Here is a 14741-nt window from a genome sequence, read left to right on the forward strand (position 1 = left end):
GGTCGCTATAAGACAAGAGTCCATGTGTAACAGTGTAGGTTCCGTCCCTCTCTTCGTCCCAACCTGGGACCCTTGCACACATCAACAACTGACACCCCACAAAGCATCGTTACCCATCGCGCCACAAAAGCCGCGGCCCTTGCAGAGCAAGGGGAACAACTACTTCAAGGTCTCAGAGCGAGTGACGTCACCGATTTGAAACGCTATTAGCGCGCACCACCGCTAACTAGCTAGCCATTTCACATCGGTTACACATGTCTAGACTTGACAGTTCATGCAGCTTTTGTATTTTGATAATGGAGTTAAGAACCCATCATGCATCTACACCTACATTTAAACGTGCCCATTCCCACATGCAACAAACGGTGGAATAGGCAAAACATGACATCAAAATTGATGGCCGTAGCTGACTACTCTAGCTAGCTAGCAAGCGACACTAAAAGGCATTGCAAACGAGTTAGCATAATTCTAGCCAAATAACAAGTCCAGCAAACACGTTCCTCACACGCTAGAAACTTATTTCCTCCGACGTTATAATGAAAAGGAAAACCTCTCGTTCCCAAAACACGTTTTCTGGAGACTTGTGGGAGGAGTGCTGATGACATCAACCACTGTATGCGTTTCTGTTAACGTCCAGACTGAGGAGAAATCCGAACACAATACCGAAGTAGTCAACCAGATCTGAACACAATCCTGAAGTAGTCAACCAGATCTGAACACAATCCTGAAGTAGTCAACCAGATCTGAACACAATCCTGAAGTAGTCAACCAGATCCGAACACAATCCTGAAGTAGTCAACCAGATCTGAACACAATCCTGAAGTAGTCAACCAGATCTGAACACAATCCTGAAGTGGTCAACCAGATCTGAACACAATCCTGAAGTAGTCAACCAGATCTGAACACAATCCTGAAGTAGTCAACCAGATCTGAACACAATCAGGCCACAAAGCGACTTTGGTGCGTCTAGACCCGTCTTTTCAATGAGAGCTTCGTATTCTGATAGCAGAAGTCGCATGTAAGTATCAAGTGTAGACACGACCCGGGCTACCTCCGGAGAAGATCTAATCACAATAACAATGGGCTTTTAACACGACCAGACAGTAGCTCTCTGGGCTTCCAACATGGCCACTATAGGACAGACAGCCCTCTGGGCTTCCAACATGGCCACTATAGGACAGACAGCCCTCTGGGCTTCCAACATGGCCACTATAGGACAGACAGCCCTCTGGGCTTCCTACATGGCCACTATAGGACAGACAGTAGCTCTCTGGGCTTTCAACATGGCCACTGTTAGACAGACAGTATCCCGCTGGGCTTCCAACATGGCCACTATAGGACAGACAGTATCCCTCTGGGCTTCCAACATGGCCACTGTTAGACAGACAGTATCCCTCTGGGCTTCCAACATGGCCACTGTTAGACAGACAGTACCCCTCTGGGCTTCCAACATGGCCACTGTTAGACAGACAGTACCCCTCTGGGCTTCCAACATGGCCACTGTTAGACAGACAGTATCCCTCTGGGCTTCCAACATGGCCACTATAGGACAGACAGTATCCCTCTGGGCTTCCAACATGGCCACTATAGGACAGACAGTATCCCTCTGGGCTTCCAACATGGCCACTATAGGACAGACATTATCCCTCTGGGCTTCCATCATGGCCACTATAGGACAGACATTATCCCTCTGGGCCTCCAACATGGCCACTATAGGACAGACAGTACCCCTCTGGGCTTCCAACATGGCCACTGTTAGACAGACAGTACTCCTCTGGGCTTCCAACATGGCCACTATAGGACAGACAGTAGCCCTCTGGGCTTCCAACATGGCCACTATAGGACAGACATTATCCCTCTGGGCCTCCATCATGGCCACTATAGGACAGACAGTACCCCTCTGGGCTTCCAACATGGCCACTGTTAGACAGACAGTACTCCTCTGGGCTTCCAACATGGCCACTATAGGACAGACAGTACCCCTCTGGGCTTCCAACATGGCCACTATAGGACAGACATTATCCCTCTGGGCTTCCATCATGGCCACTATAGGACAGACATTATCCCTCTGGGCCTCCAACATGGCCACTATAGGACAGACAGTACCCCTCTGGGCTTCCAACATGGCCACTGTTAGACAGACAGTACTCCTCTGGGCTTCCAACATGGCCACTATAGGACAGACAGTATCCCTCTGGGCTTCCAACATGGCCACTATAGGACAGACAGTATCCCTCTGGGCTTCCAACATGGCCACTATAGGACAGACAGTATCCCTCTGGGCTTCCAACATGGCCACTATAGGACAGACAGTATCCCTCTGGGCTTCCAACATGCCCACTGTTAGACAGACATTATCCCTCTGGGCTTCCAACATGGCCACTGTTAGACAGACAGTACCCCTCTGGGCTTCCAACATGGCCACTGTTAGACAGTAATTAATTATCACATCCTCACATTTCCTCATCATAACTGCATTATTAAAATAACAAATTGATGACATCATTAAGTTTCTTTTTCCAAGTTAGAGTCATTGGCTTGTGTTTCGTAGCGCCCGGACGTCTTGATAAGGTAGGAGGGTAAAGTGCATCAGTTAAAGGAACAACAACAGTCCGAGGAAGGGAAGATGGATGCCTAAGGTAGGGTTCCCCAACTGGCTGCCTGAATTTGGCCCGTGCGTGGGTGGTTTTATTTGGTCCCCCCCCCCCCCCCCCCAAGTTTTTTTTGTGCATTTTCTTTGTTGGACATAAAAGACTGTAAAAACACCAAGAAATCAGCTTCAAGTCATTTTCATTTAAAAAAAAATCCGTTCCCATGTATTCCCATGCATAATAGACATAATGGTATACAAGGTTGGAAATGCATTCAGTTTGTAGTCTACCTTGCGGTCAGTTTGTAGTCTATTTTGCAGTCAGTTTGTAGTCTACTTTGCAGTCAGTTTGTAGTCTACCTTGCAGTCAGTTTGTAGTCTACCTTGAGGTCAATTTTCGATCTACAAATGATTTGTCATTATGTTCTGTAAGATCAAATGCATTACCACGGACCATCCACTCAAGAGAAAAATCGGGCCCGCGGCTGAATCTTGTTGATGATCCCTGGTTTAGGGAAGAACTTCATCAAAAGTCAATGAAATCTACTGTTGATTCTGACAGATAGCGAAGTTCCAGTAACATAGATATATTGTTAATATTATAATTAAAATATTAGAAACATGATTGTAATGTATTGTAACTAAAATATTGCCAAGGTTATTACGTTGTTATCCGAGGGATTAATTAACGTGAGAAATAAAAACGGGTAGTTAATGTCAACGAAAGATAATTAGACAACATGTTAAATTGACCATGATTATATCAAACATGACACACACTATTTTTTTGAATCCCTTTTATAATATGACTGACATCTCTTAATTGTTTAAAGTATGTGTTTTTTATACTTACAAACTTCCTTCACACTGACAGATAGGGGCCCATAACCCATCTGACCCTCACATAGAACCCATACACAGGTCAGAGATCAAAGGTCGTAGGCTGTGTGTGTCTCAAAATGGCACCCTATTCTCTATATAGTGAACTACTTTTGACCAGGACCCATAGGGTGCCATTTTGGAACGTAGACAGAGGTCACACAGAGGTCACATACATGAAACAACAGGAATAAATAAATACAGCTGTACAAAACATGGTCAGAGCATGTGGTTCTTGCCTGGTCAGACACAAGTTAGGCTTTTAGGAGGAAATAGTACTAACCAGTAAAGGTTAAAGTGGAGCTTCTTTATAACGATTTAGAATTTATTTTAGTCTGAAAAAACATTGTGTTTTATCCCTGTGGCTCAGTTGGTAGAGCATGGTGTTTGCAACGCCAGGGTTGTGGGTTCGATTCCCAAGGGGGGGCCAGTACAAAAGAAAAAGAAATGAAATGTATGCATTCACTACTGTAAGTCGCTCTGGATAAGAGCGTCTGCTAAATGACTAAAATGTCAAATGTAAGTCCTAAAACATAACCTTACTAAATCCAACTCAAAATGTTGTTTTTCTTCTAAGGAATGCGAGTTATCTTTTTTATTGTTTTATTTATCTGTTATTTTACCAGGTAAGTTGACTGAGAACACATTCTCGTTTACAGCAACAACCTGGGGAATAGTTACAGGGGAGAGGAGGGGGGATGAATGAGCCAATTGGAAACTGGGGATTATTAGGTGACCATGATGCTTTGAGGGTCAGATTGGGAATTTAGTCAGGACACCAGGGTTAACACCCCTACTCTTCCGATAAATGCCCTTTAAGTATCCCAAGTGCCCCTTGGTGTCCTGTAGTTTCCCTTTGAGGGTGAAAGTAAGAGAGATTCTGGAAATAGCTAGCTCGGGTACCAGTCTATTTAACGTGTCACACACCCAACTGTTGCTTAGGTGCAGGAGATAAAGAGTAACACTGAAATGAAAAGTAATCTCTGCACACTGAGGATCAATGCACCGTTTTGTATGTACTTAATCTGAGCTTTTGGTCGTCAGCCTAAATAAATTGAAAATGGAGCATTTATCCTCAGTGTGCGGAGATTACTTTTCATTTAAACATTTCACTCCTTGTAATGCCAAACAAATGACACGAAGTACAAGGAGTGAAATGTTAGCCCAAAATAGGTCTGGATTTCAGGCTAGGAAATAGCTCCTTGGGGATAACTAGTGGCAGGTCAAGCTGATAATCAGTCAACTGTAAGGCGTCAAAGACAGGCAGACATCTGAAATCCACTCTTGTGACCTTCAAAACCCAGAAACGTATAGGATTTGATACATCCTCCCTCATCTACTTTAAGCACTATAGGACAACTACTGTCCCTAAACCGGGACAGTTGTTGCTCAATATGCGATAATGTGACTAGAATGACATTGTAAACAACAGCCAATTCCGGGACATAGACATGTCTTATTCGGCAGAAAGCTTAAATTATTGTTAATCTAACTGCGGTGTCCAGTTTACAGTAGCTATTGCAACATAGTGCACGACAACAAAATACTTTTATCACGGCAACTGGTTTGATACATTCACCTCTGAAGGTAAATAATGTACTTAAATTCAGTAATCTGGCTCTGATCTGTCATCCTGAGGGTCCCAGAGAGAAAAATGTAGTGTAGTTTTGTTTGAAAAAAATCTATTTTTATATTCAAATGTAGGAACTGAGTTCTACAGTTTGACCCCACTGCTGTCTCTTGCTCCCGAGTGTCTTTTCTGTAGGGAAGCTAATGATCCATCGTGTATGACATTCCTGGGAGTGTGTAAACTATATATTTTTTTTTACTTTAAACTTTAATTACCATAGCATTTTTGTATGTTCTCTATAGTTATGTACTTGAAAATGTATAAATTGACCAATTCTGCAAACTCCTGGCAGACTTTAACAAGGCAAGTCAGTTAAGAACAAATTCTTATTTACAATGACGGCCTACCAAAAGGCAAAAGGCCTCCTGCAGGGACGGGGGCTGGGATTAAAAATAAGAGAGACCTAAGACAACAATATAGCAAGGCAGCAACATATGTCAACACAGCATGGTAGTAACACAACATGACAACAACATGGTAGCAACACAACATGGTACCAGCACAAAACATGGTACAAACATTTATTGGGCACAGACAACAGTACAAAGGGCAAGAAGGTAGAGACAACAATACATCACGCAAAACAGCCACAACTGTCAGTAAGAGTCCATGATGGAGTCTTTGAATGAAGAGATTGAGATAGATGTTGAAGCACTTTGTTCTCTTCTCTTCTTCTTCTCTTCTCTGGTAGCTCTCCTTCTGTTTCTCCTGCGCCTTGTCCATGTTCAGTCTCACCTTGATTGAGGAATAAATGACAAGAGTGTGCAAAGCTCTCATCAAGACAAAAGGGTGGCTACTTTGAAGAATCTAAAATCTATTTTGATTTGATTAACACTTTTTTGGTTACTACATGATTCCATGTGTGTTATTTCACAATTTTGATGTCTTCACTATTATTCTACAATGTAGAAAATAGTAAAAAAAATAAAGAAAAACCCTTGAATGAGTAGGTGTGTCCAAACTTTTGACTGGTACTGTATATTCACATAACCAAATAATTGACTAAAACACACTGTTTTGCAATAAAGGTCGAGAGTAGCCTCAACAGCACTCTCTGGGTTAGTGCCATGGTGTAGCCGGAGGACAGTTGGTTTCAGTCCTCCCGTGGGTACATTGACTTCAATAGAAAACTCTGGAGGCTCATGGTTCACACCCACTTCCATAGACTTACACAGTAATTATGACAACTTCTGGAGGACGTCCTCCAACCTATCAGAGCTCTTGCAGCATGAACTGTTGGTCACCCAATCAAAGGGTCAGAGACAGAATCTAGTACTGAAAGCATAAGCTACAGCTAGCTAGCACTGCAGTGCATAAAATGTGGTGAGTAGTTGACTCAGAGAGAGTAGGACAATAGTTTTGAACAAATTAATTTATTCAAAAATTAAGGAGAAGCAGCAGAAAGAGAGATTTTTGTTGCATGTTTTATCACTCTCATTTACTTAGCTAGCATAATGCAGCTAGCTAATTTAGCCTACTTTAACACCGGCTCAAACTTAGAGGAATGCTATTTATGTTAGCTAGCTGGCTAAGGTTATCCAACACTGGAACTTTTCCAAGTCAAGGTAAGATTTCGGTTGTATTCATTTATTGCCTCCGTGGCCCACTAGTGTAACTGCTAAACTTCTTGCTGTACACTGTACTGAGTGATTGTAGCGGGTTTACTAACGCGGTAGTTCTAATAGCTATGTTGACTATGACGTTAGCTTATATGGTGACAATGATGTAGGCTGTGTGTAGCGGTCATGGTATGAAGGTTTGGCTTTGAAAGGTTTTTTTCTGTCCACAAGCCAAGGGAAAAGGTGAGAGGAGTAAACTGTGTGTGCGGATGATTAGGGATGTATTCATTCCGACAATTCTGTTAAAAAACGTTTCATAAACGGAAGGAAGCAGAACGAAATGGGGATAAACGTACCTGCATTTGTCCAATAGAAACTCTTGTTTGCAACTGTTTGGAGTATTGATTACACCCTAGATGAGCTAGATGCAGGGAATAGTGTGAAAGGCGCTATTGAATGCGTCACTATCTGTCATCTTGATGATGCCAATTTGTCTCTCGACATTATAAACTTCCATTCGCAGGCTAGGTTGTAGCAACCTCATGATGGGTATAGTGAAAGTTTTATGTAGTAGCCAATAACCTATCGATGTTACATTGAGCCGGGTGAATGGAATATGAACGACAGCCATCCGATATGCTGCTATAGAGATAAACCCATGATTAATAGGTCATAATATAATCGTCCTCCCTAATCTTAAACGGCACCAACCGCCACTGGTGTACGGTGACGTTTTAGGCTCCTTTAGTCCAATATTGGGCTAGGCCGTCACTAGTTAACACAGCCACAAAGTCATAAACCCCACCTATTTCTAAAATGTGATATTAAATAAGCCTTTATTCACACTGCTAACCTTATGCCTTACCCTAACCTTAAATTAAAACCAAAAAGCATTTTTTTTGTTTTAAAAAAAAATACATTTTGTACGATATAGCCAATTTTGACATTGTGGCTGTGGTAAATAGTGGGAACCTACGTGCCTTTTGTTTACACGCTTATCTGCCCTCTCATTGGCTAGAATGGTCCCACCTGATCCCCCTTCTGCCTGCCTTCCATCATTGTTCGAGCCGCCGCTAGACTATCTGGTTTTTATAATGGATTATCTGGGGTGTCGCCTTTCTAACAAAGACAGTACATTCACAGAGTTTCGTATTTGGTTTCAGGTTTAGAGTAGGGACTGTACGCTTGCAGGATAGTCCATATCTCCAATCATCTTTGTTGATAGTGATGTTGTGTAACCATAAGTGGGTGAATTGGTCTAATTTAACATCTACGATAAAGCCTCATCCCTTAGCTACATTGTTGTACAATTCAAATAAGCGTTTTTGTTTTGGGTGACTACAGCGCCAGCGATAAAACGCTAAAATAGAGACGTTCTAATTGAGCGTTGCGTCAAAGCGTTTAACCTGCTCAGTCGCCTTCGGTAATGTCATTATATTTCAAAACAGTGTATTATTGTGAAACAAATTACACACAAGCTCACCTTTCTGGGGTTTAGGCCATCATTATATTCACATCGCATCATTGTGGCTATATCGTAAAAAAATAAAAATTGAAAACAAAAACGACATAGCTTTATAGTCTTAATTTAAGGTTAGGCATAAGGTTAGCAGTGTGGTTAGGTTTAACATCAGATGTTAAGAAAATAATTGTAGAAATATACATTGTTTAGCCATAATTCTGACTTTGTAGCTGTGGTAATTAGTGACGACCAAGCGCCATGAAGGACATCTTCTACTACTATTTACACTGAGCGTACAAAACATTAAGAACACCTGCTCTTTCCATAACAGACTGACCAGGTGAAAACTATGATCCCTTATTGATGTCACTTGTTAAATCTACTTCAATCAGCGTAGATGAACGGGAGGAGACAGGTTAAATAATATTTTTTAAGCCTTGAGAGAATTGAGACATGGATTGTGTATGTGTGTCATTCAGAGGGTGAATGGGCGAGACAAAGATTGAAGTGCCTTTAACGGGGTATGGTAGTAGGTACCAGGCATCAGGCGCACCGGTTTGTGTTAAGAACTGCAACGCTGCTGGCTGTTTTAGCATGGGCAATGCAATTGAGAGTTTCCGCCATTTTTCCACCATTTTAAAGTAGTCAAAATAGTCAACTGGGTGGGGATTCCCGTGGACTGTAGCCTCAATGGAGCTGCCCATGCTGTCACAGACGTTATAATGGCACAGATATAAAGATGGGTCCTCTACCTATCTCTAGTGTCCCACCCAGTTGACTACTTCAAAATGGTGAAAGTCCTCAGTGGCTCTGCCCATGCAAAAACTGGCTTTTGAGCACTAGAGTCCTCTATCTATCTCTATGGCCCGAGTGGCCATACAAATTAGTTATATATTGTCCAATTTCGGCTAGTAGTAGGCTAGGCCTTTTCTTAAACTTAAAGAATTCGGTATGGGAAGGTTGAGTTTTCTTTAAACCAAACTGGCAACCATTAGAAAGCTCTTCATCAGACGTTAGTTTCTTTATCATATTATAGGCTATTAATGTTGTGCAATGTATATATTCACCGTAAACCTAAGCCTACTCAAATCTGAGAAACACATTTTATTAAAAAAAAAAAAAAAATTATAATGGTTGCCAGGTTTGACAAAATCTCCTATTTGGGAGTTATTTTATGTTATGAGTGAACTGCATTATTATTGCATTTGTTTTAAATACCCTATTGGAATGAAAGGGTCTCACATTTGATAAGTGGGATCACACACCCTCATCATATTAATATTTGATAAACATCATTCAGTGCCACTTATTTTAATCAGGAGCCTGTCGCTATGACAACGAGCAGGAAGGCGGGGGTTCGCCTGCTCTACTAGAGTATCTCCAGCACCTCTTGGCGTCACGCTCACCAACATCACCCGGTACAGATATCTCACATTGAAAGAAAGGAGAGGGGGAATGGCAGAAAAGGACAACAAGAAAGACAATGTAAGTAACCTAGTCTTGTTTTTCCCTATTTGCTTTGGTTGGATTACACTTTTATTTTCGATTGATTTATATTGTCATTTCGTGATTTTTTTTTTTCTTCTTCAAATGAGATTATTAGGTTATCACAAAACAACTGCATTCAACTGTTTTTTTATTTATTTATTTTATATAATTACATTATATTGAAGAAGAATGAAATCCATCTACCCGAATGGAATAATTGGTAGCAGTAATAGTGCATATTGAATTGTAGCCTGTTGTTTTAGTGCTAAAGTTCGCCTGGAGCTTTACTAGAATTCTGAAAATGGATAATCAATTAAGACTGATCAGCTATTTCACTTATTTCAAAGAAAAACCCCTTCTAATGGACAAAGAAACAATGTATTGTCAACGGCGGCTGTCATTCAGCTAACCAATGTGGTGATATCTAAGAATAATATAATGTATATGTTGCATGTAGCCTTATTCCCAGCAACTATGTTTCAGGAGGAATATGTCGGGGCAATAAAAGGTGGGCTGCGGCCCACCATGAGACTGATCGTCATGGGTATTGTTAACAAGAAACCTCAAAGGTTGGTAAACAGAAACTTGCTTTCAATGTCTCTTTTGTAACCTAAGGAAATGAATTGTTTAATTTACCGTTTTAAATCTGAGTGTGACAATGACTGAATGAATGGACCGTTTGCGTCTTGACATTTTGCAAGTCCACCGCCAAGGCAGGCACAGAGACAATGGGAGTATTGTGCAGCCCATCACACCGTGTAGTTGAGTTGAGATCAGGAGGGATTGAAGACACTGCTATATCGAGATCTTATAGCTCTGGGCAGTTTCAGAATACTGCAAGAGAAAATAAATATCTAAGAGTGTAAATTGTAGAATATAATTCCATATAAGCGTTTTCAGCTTTCTGATTTAGCAACCATGCAACAGCATTATCACTCTCTTTCTTCGCATCTTTCATCACTCTCTTTGTAGTCTGAAATATTTGTCTAATTGACTAATGTATTGTTTTAATTCAATACGTGGGGGAAAATGTCAGAACCCATGAAGTGTTTGGTGAGCTGACCTCTCCGCTAGGAGCTCTGTGCGGAGATAAGATCAATATCTCCTTATTAGGGGCTTGATCATTTATCCCCTATTTATCTATGGATGGAGTGAATGACGAAGAATATAAAACAATCTCAGTTCGGATGTTTTTATTTTAAAGTCACTATAGTGTTTTGATCCTTTGTACAAGCCCTGAAATACTTTACACTGTAAGTGATTCAGCCCTATCTGATTACGGTAGCCTGGTACTGTACTCACAGCTTGTGGTAATGTCAAATAGACAGACGATGTCACTATTGTATCTCTCTGTAGCTGTATTTATTTATTTATTTATTTATTTTTTGCTGTTTTTTTTTATTGTCAAATCATTTCTGGTTAACAATTAAGTACCTTACTGTGATTGTTTTCTTTGCAAATAGCTATTCCTCAAGCAATAATTTAGCTAGGACTGTCTGGGAGTGGCCTGAGTGGGGATGGGGGAAAAACTGAAAACTAGCTGTTATTGGCAGAGAGGTTTGGAACTCTCTTTCTTATTGGTCTATTAACTAATTTACTGTGGTGATGTCACCAGGCAGACCAAATCTCCATCCCACCAAAACAGGCTGAAACTTCCTGCAGTCTTTACAAACAGCTCTTACACTTAAACAGCATTGTTTTTATATATAATTTTCACAATTTCACTGTGTTATTCCAACCTCATAGTGTGGGAAATAAATATATATAACACAGGAAAATCACATTTTTTTGACTGAATGGTTTTTGACTGGGCGTTTAAATTAACAATGTTTAGATTGTTTGCTTGAATTTTGCATCTGCACCACTGTTTATTCTGCCCAGCATTGTGGTGTCCTTGTCCAGTGATCCAGTGGAAGAGCACTTTGAGGGCGACGTGGGTTTGCAGGTAAACGTCAACTTCCTGGCTAAGGCTGTGCAGAGGAACGCCCGTCTAGCTGGGAACTGGGGGACATCAGAGAACACCCTGTCATACTTCCCCTTTGCTGCTGGGGAGCCCTTCAAGGTATAGAGCCTACTACACTCATAGGGACAGTACATTTATAAATATAGTTCTACAGTCATACATACGTTAATACACAGACCTAGATATGTCTGGGAGCTGTTTAATACACAGGCCTAGATATGTCTGGGAGCTGTTTAATACACAGGCCTAGATATGTCTGGGAGCTGTTTAATACACAGGCCTAGATATGTCTGGGAGCTGTTTAATACACAGGCCTAGATATGTCTGGGAGCTGTTTAATACACAGGCCTAGATATGTCTGGGAGCTGTTTAATACACAGGCCTAGATATGTCTGGGAGCTGTTTAATACACAGGCCTAGATATGTCTGGGAGCTGTTTAATACACAGGCCTAGATATGTCTGGGAGCTGTTTAATACACAGGCCTAGATATGTCTGGGAGCTGTTTAATACACAGGCCTAGATATGTCTGGGAGCTGTTTAATACACAGGCCTAGATATGTCTGGGAGCTGTTTAATACACAGGCCTAGATATGTCTGGGAGCTGTTTAATACACAGGCCTAGATATGTCTGGGAGCTGTTTAATACACAGGCCTAGATATGTCTGGGAGCTGTTTAATACACAGGCCTAGATATGTCTGGGAGCTGTTTAATACACAGGCCTAGATATGTCTGGGAGCTGTTTAATACACAGGCCTAGATATGTCTGGGAGCTGTTTAATACACAGGCCTAGATATGTCTGGGAGCTGTTTAATACACAGGCCTAGATATGTCTGGGAGCTGTTTAATACACAGGCCTAGATATGTCTGGGAGCTGTTTAATACACAGGCCTAGATATGTCTGGGAGCTGTTTAATACACAGGCCTAGATATGTCTGGGAGCTGTTTAATACACAGGCCTAGATATGTCTGGGAGCTGTTTAATACACAGGCCTAGATATGTCTGGGAGCTGTTTAATACACAGGCCTAGATATGTCTGGGAGCTGTTTAATACACAGGCCTAGATATGTCTGGGAGCTGTTTAATACACAGGCCTAGATATGTCTGGGAGCTGTTAAATACACAGGCCTAGATATGTCTGTGTATTAAACAGCTCCCAGCCAGAGAATGCCAAGAGTGTGCAAAGCTCTCATCAAGGCAAAGGGTGGCTACTTTGAAGAATCTTGAATGAGCAGGTATTCTAAAACTTTTGACCGGTAGTGTAGATCTACACTAATACACATATCTACACTAATACACAGATCTACACTAATACACAGATCTACACTAATACATAGATCTACACTAATACACAGATCTACACTAATACACAGATCTACACTAATACACAGATCTACACTAATACATAGATCTACACTAATGCACATATCTACACTAATACACAGATCTACACTAATACATAGATCTACACTAATACACAGATCTACACTAATACACAGATCTACACTAATACATAGATCTATACTAATACACAGATCTACACTAATACATAGATCTACACTAATATACAGATCTACACTAATACACATATCTACACTAATACACAGATCTACACTAATACACAGATCTACACTAATACATAGATCTACACTAATATACAGATCTACACTAATACACAGATCTACACTAATACATAGATCTACACTAATACACAGATCTACACTAATACACAGATCTACACTAATACACATATCTACACTAATACACATATCTACACTAATACACAGATCTACACTAATACACAGATATACACTAATACATAGATATACACTAATACATAGATCTACACTAATGCACATATCTACACTAATACACAGATCTACACTAATACATAGATCTACACTAATACACAGATCTACACTAATACACAGATCTACACTAATACATAGATCTATACTAATACACAGATCTACACTAATACATAGATCTACACTAATACATAGATCTACACTAATACACAGATCTACACTAATACACAGATCTACACTAATACACAGATCTACACTAATACATAGATCTACACTAATATACAGATCTACACTAATACATAGATCTACACTAATACACAGATCTACACTAATACACAGATCTACACTAATACACAGATCTACACTAATACACAGATCTACACTAATACATAGATCTACACTAATACATAGATCTACACTAATACACAGATCTACACTAATACACAGATCTACACTAATACATAGATCTGCACTAATACACAGATCTACACTAATACATAGATCTACACTAATGCACATATCTACACTAATACACAGATCTACACTAATACATACAGGTGACTGCCAAAATGAGCGATACAAAGTATATTGAAAGCATGTGCTTCCACACAGGTGTGGTTCCTGAGTTAATTAAGCAATTAACATCCCATCATGCTTAGGGTCATGTATAAAAATGCTAGGAAGGCCATTATTTTAGCTACCATGGCTATGCCCCCATAGGATGACAATGCCCCCTATCCACAAGCCACGAGTGGTCACTGAATGGTTTGATGAGCATGAAAAGGATATAAACCATATGCTGTTCCTGTCTCAGTCACCAGATCTCAACCAAATGTAACACTTATGGGGCTTAATCATACATACATGTCGGCCTACTTTAATACACAGACCAGCAGTCATACACAGGCCAGCAGTCACACACAGACCAGCAGTCACACACAGACCAGCAGTCATACACAGACCAGCAGTCACACACAGACCTACAGTCATAGTCAAACCTACAGTTATACACAGGCCTACAGTCAAACACAGGCCAGCAGTCACACACAGACCAGCAGGCATACACAGACCAGCAGTCATAGTCAAACCTACAGTCATAGTCAAACCTACAGTTATACACAGGCCTACAGTCAAACACAGGCCAGCAGTCATACACAGACCAGCAGTCAAACACAGACCAGCAGTCATACACAGACCAGCAGTCATACACAGACCAGCAGTCACACACAGGCCAGCAGTCATACACAGACCAGCAGTCACACACAGACCAGCAGTCATACACAGACCAGCAGTCATACACAGACCAGCAGTCACACACAGGCCAGCAGTCATACACAGACCAGCAGTCATACACAGGCCT

The 14741-nt window shown here is 40.9% G+C and overlaps 1 protein-coding gene across 2 annotated transcripts in view; it reads left to right on the top strand.

Moving 5' to 3' along the window:
- Nucleotides 1–9461: 9461 nt before the first annotated feature.
- Nucleotides 9462–14741, top strand: part of si:ch211-10a23.2 (Galectin-related protein A-like) — a 9634-nt gene continuing 4354 nt past the window's right edge. The window contains exons 1-3 of one of the 2 annotated variants that reach the window (XM_014189722.3): nt 9462–9605; nt 10092–10177; nt 11490–11670. In XM_014189722.3, the coding sequence (XP_014045197.2) occupies nt 9576–9605; nt 10092–10177; nt 11490–11670 (297 nt within the window). In that variant the 5' untranslated portion in view covers nt 9462–9575. The remainder of the gene's footprint in view (nt 9606–10091; nt 10178–11489; nt 11671–14741) is intronic. The other variant, XM_045707088.2, reaches the window with a different exon arrangement.

Source organism: Salmo salar, chromosome 01 (genome assembly GCF_965601325.2).
Source record: "Salmo salar chromosome 01, fSalSal1, whole genome shotgun sequence".
In the NCBI taxonomy this organism is placed as follows: Eukaryota; Metazoa; Chordata; class Actinopteri; order Salmoniformes; family Salmonidae; genus Salmo; species Salmo salar.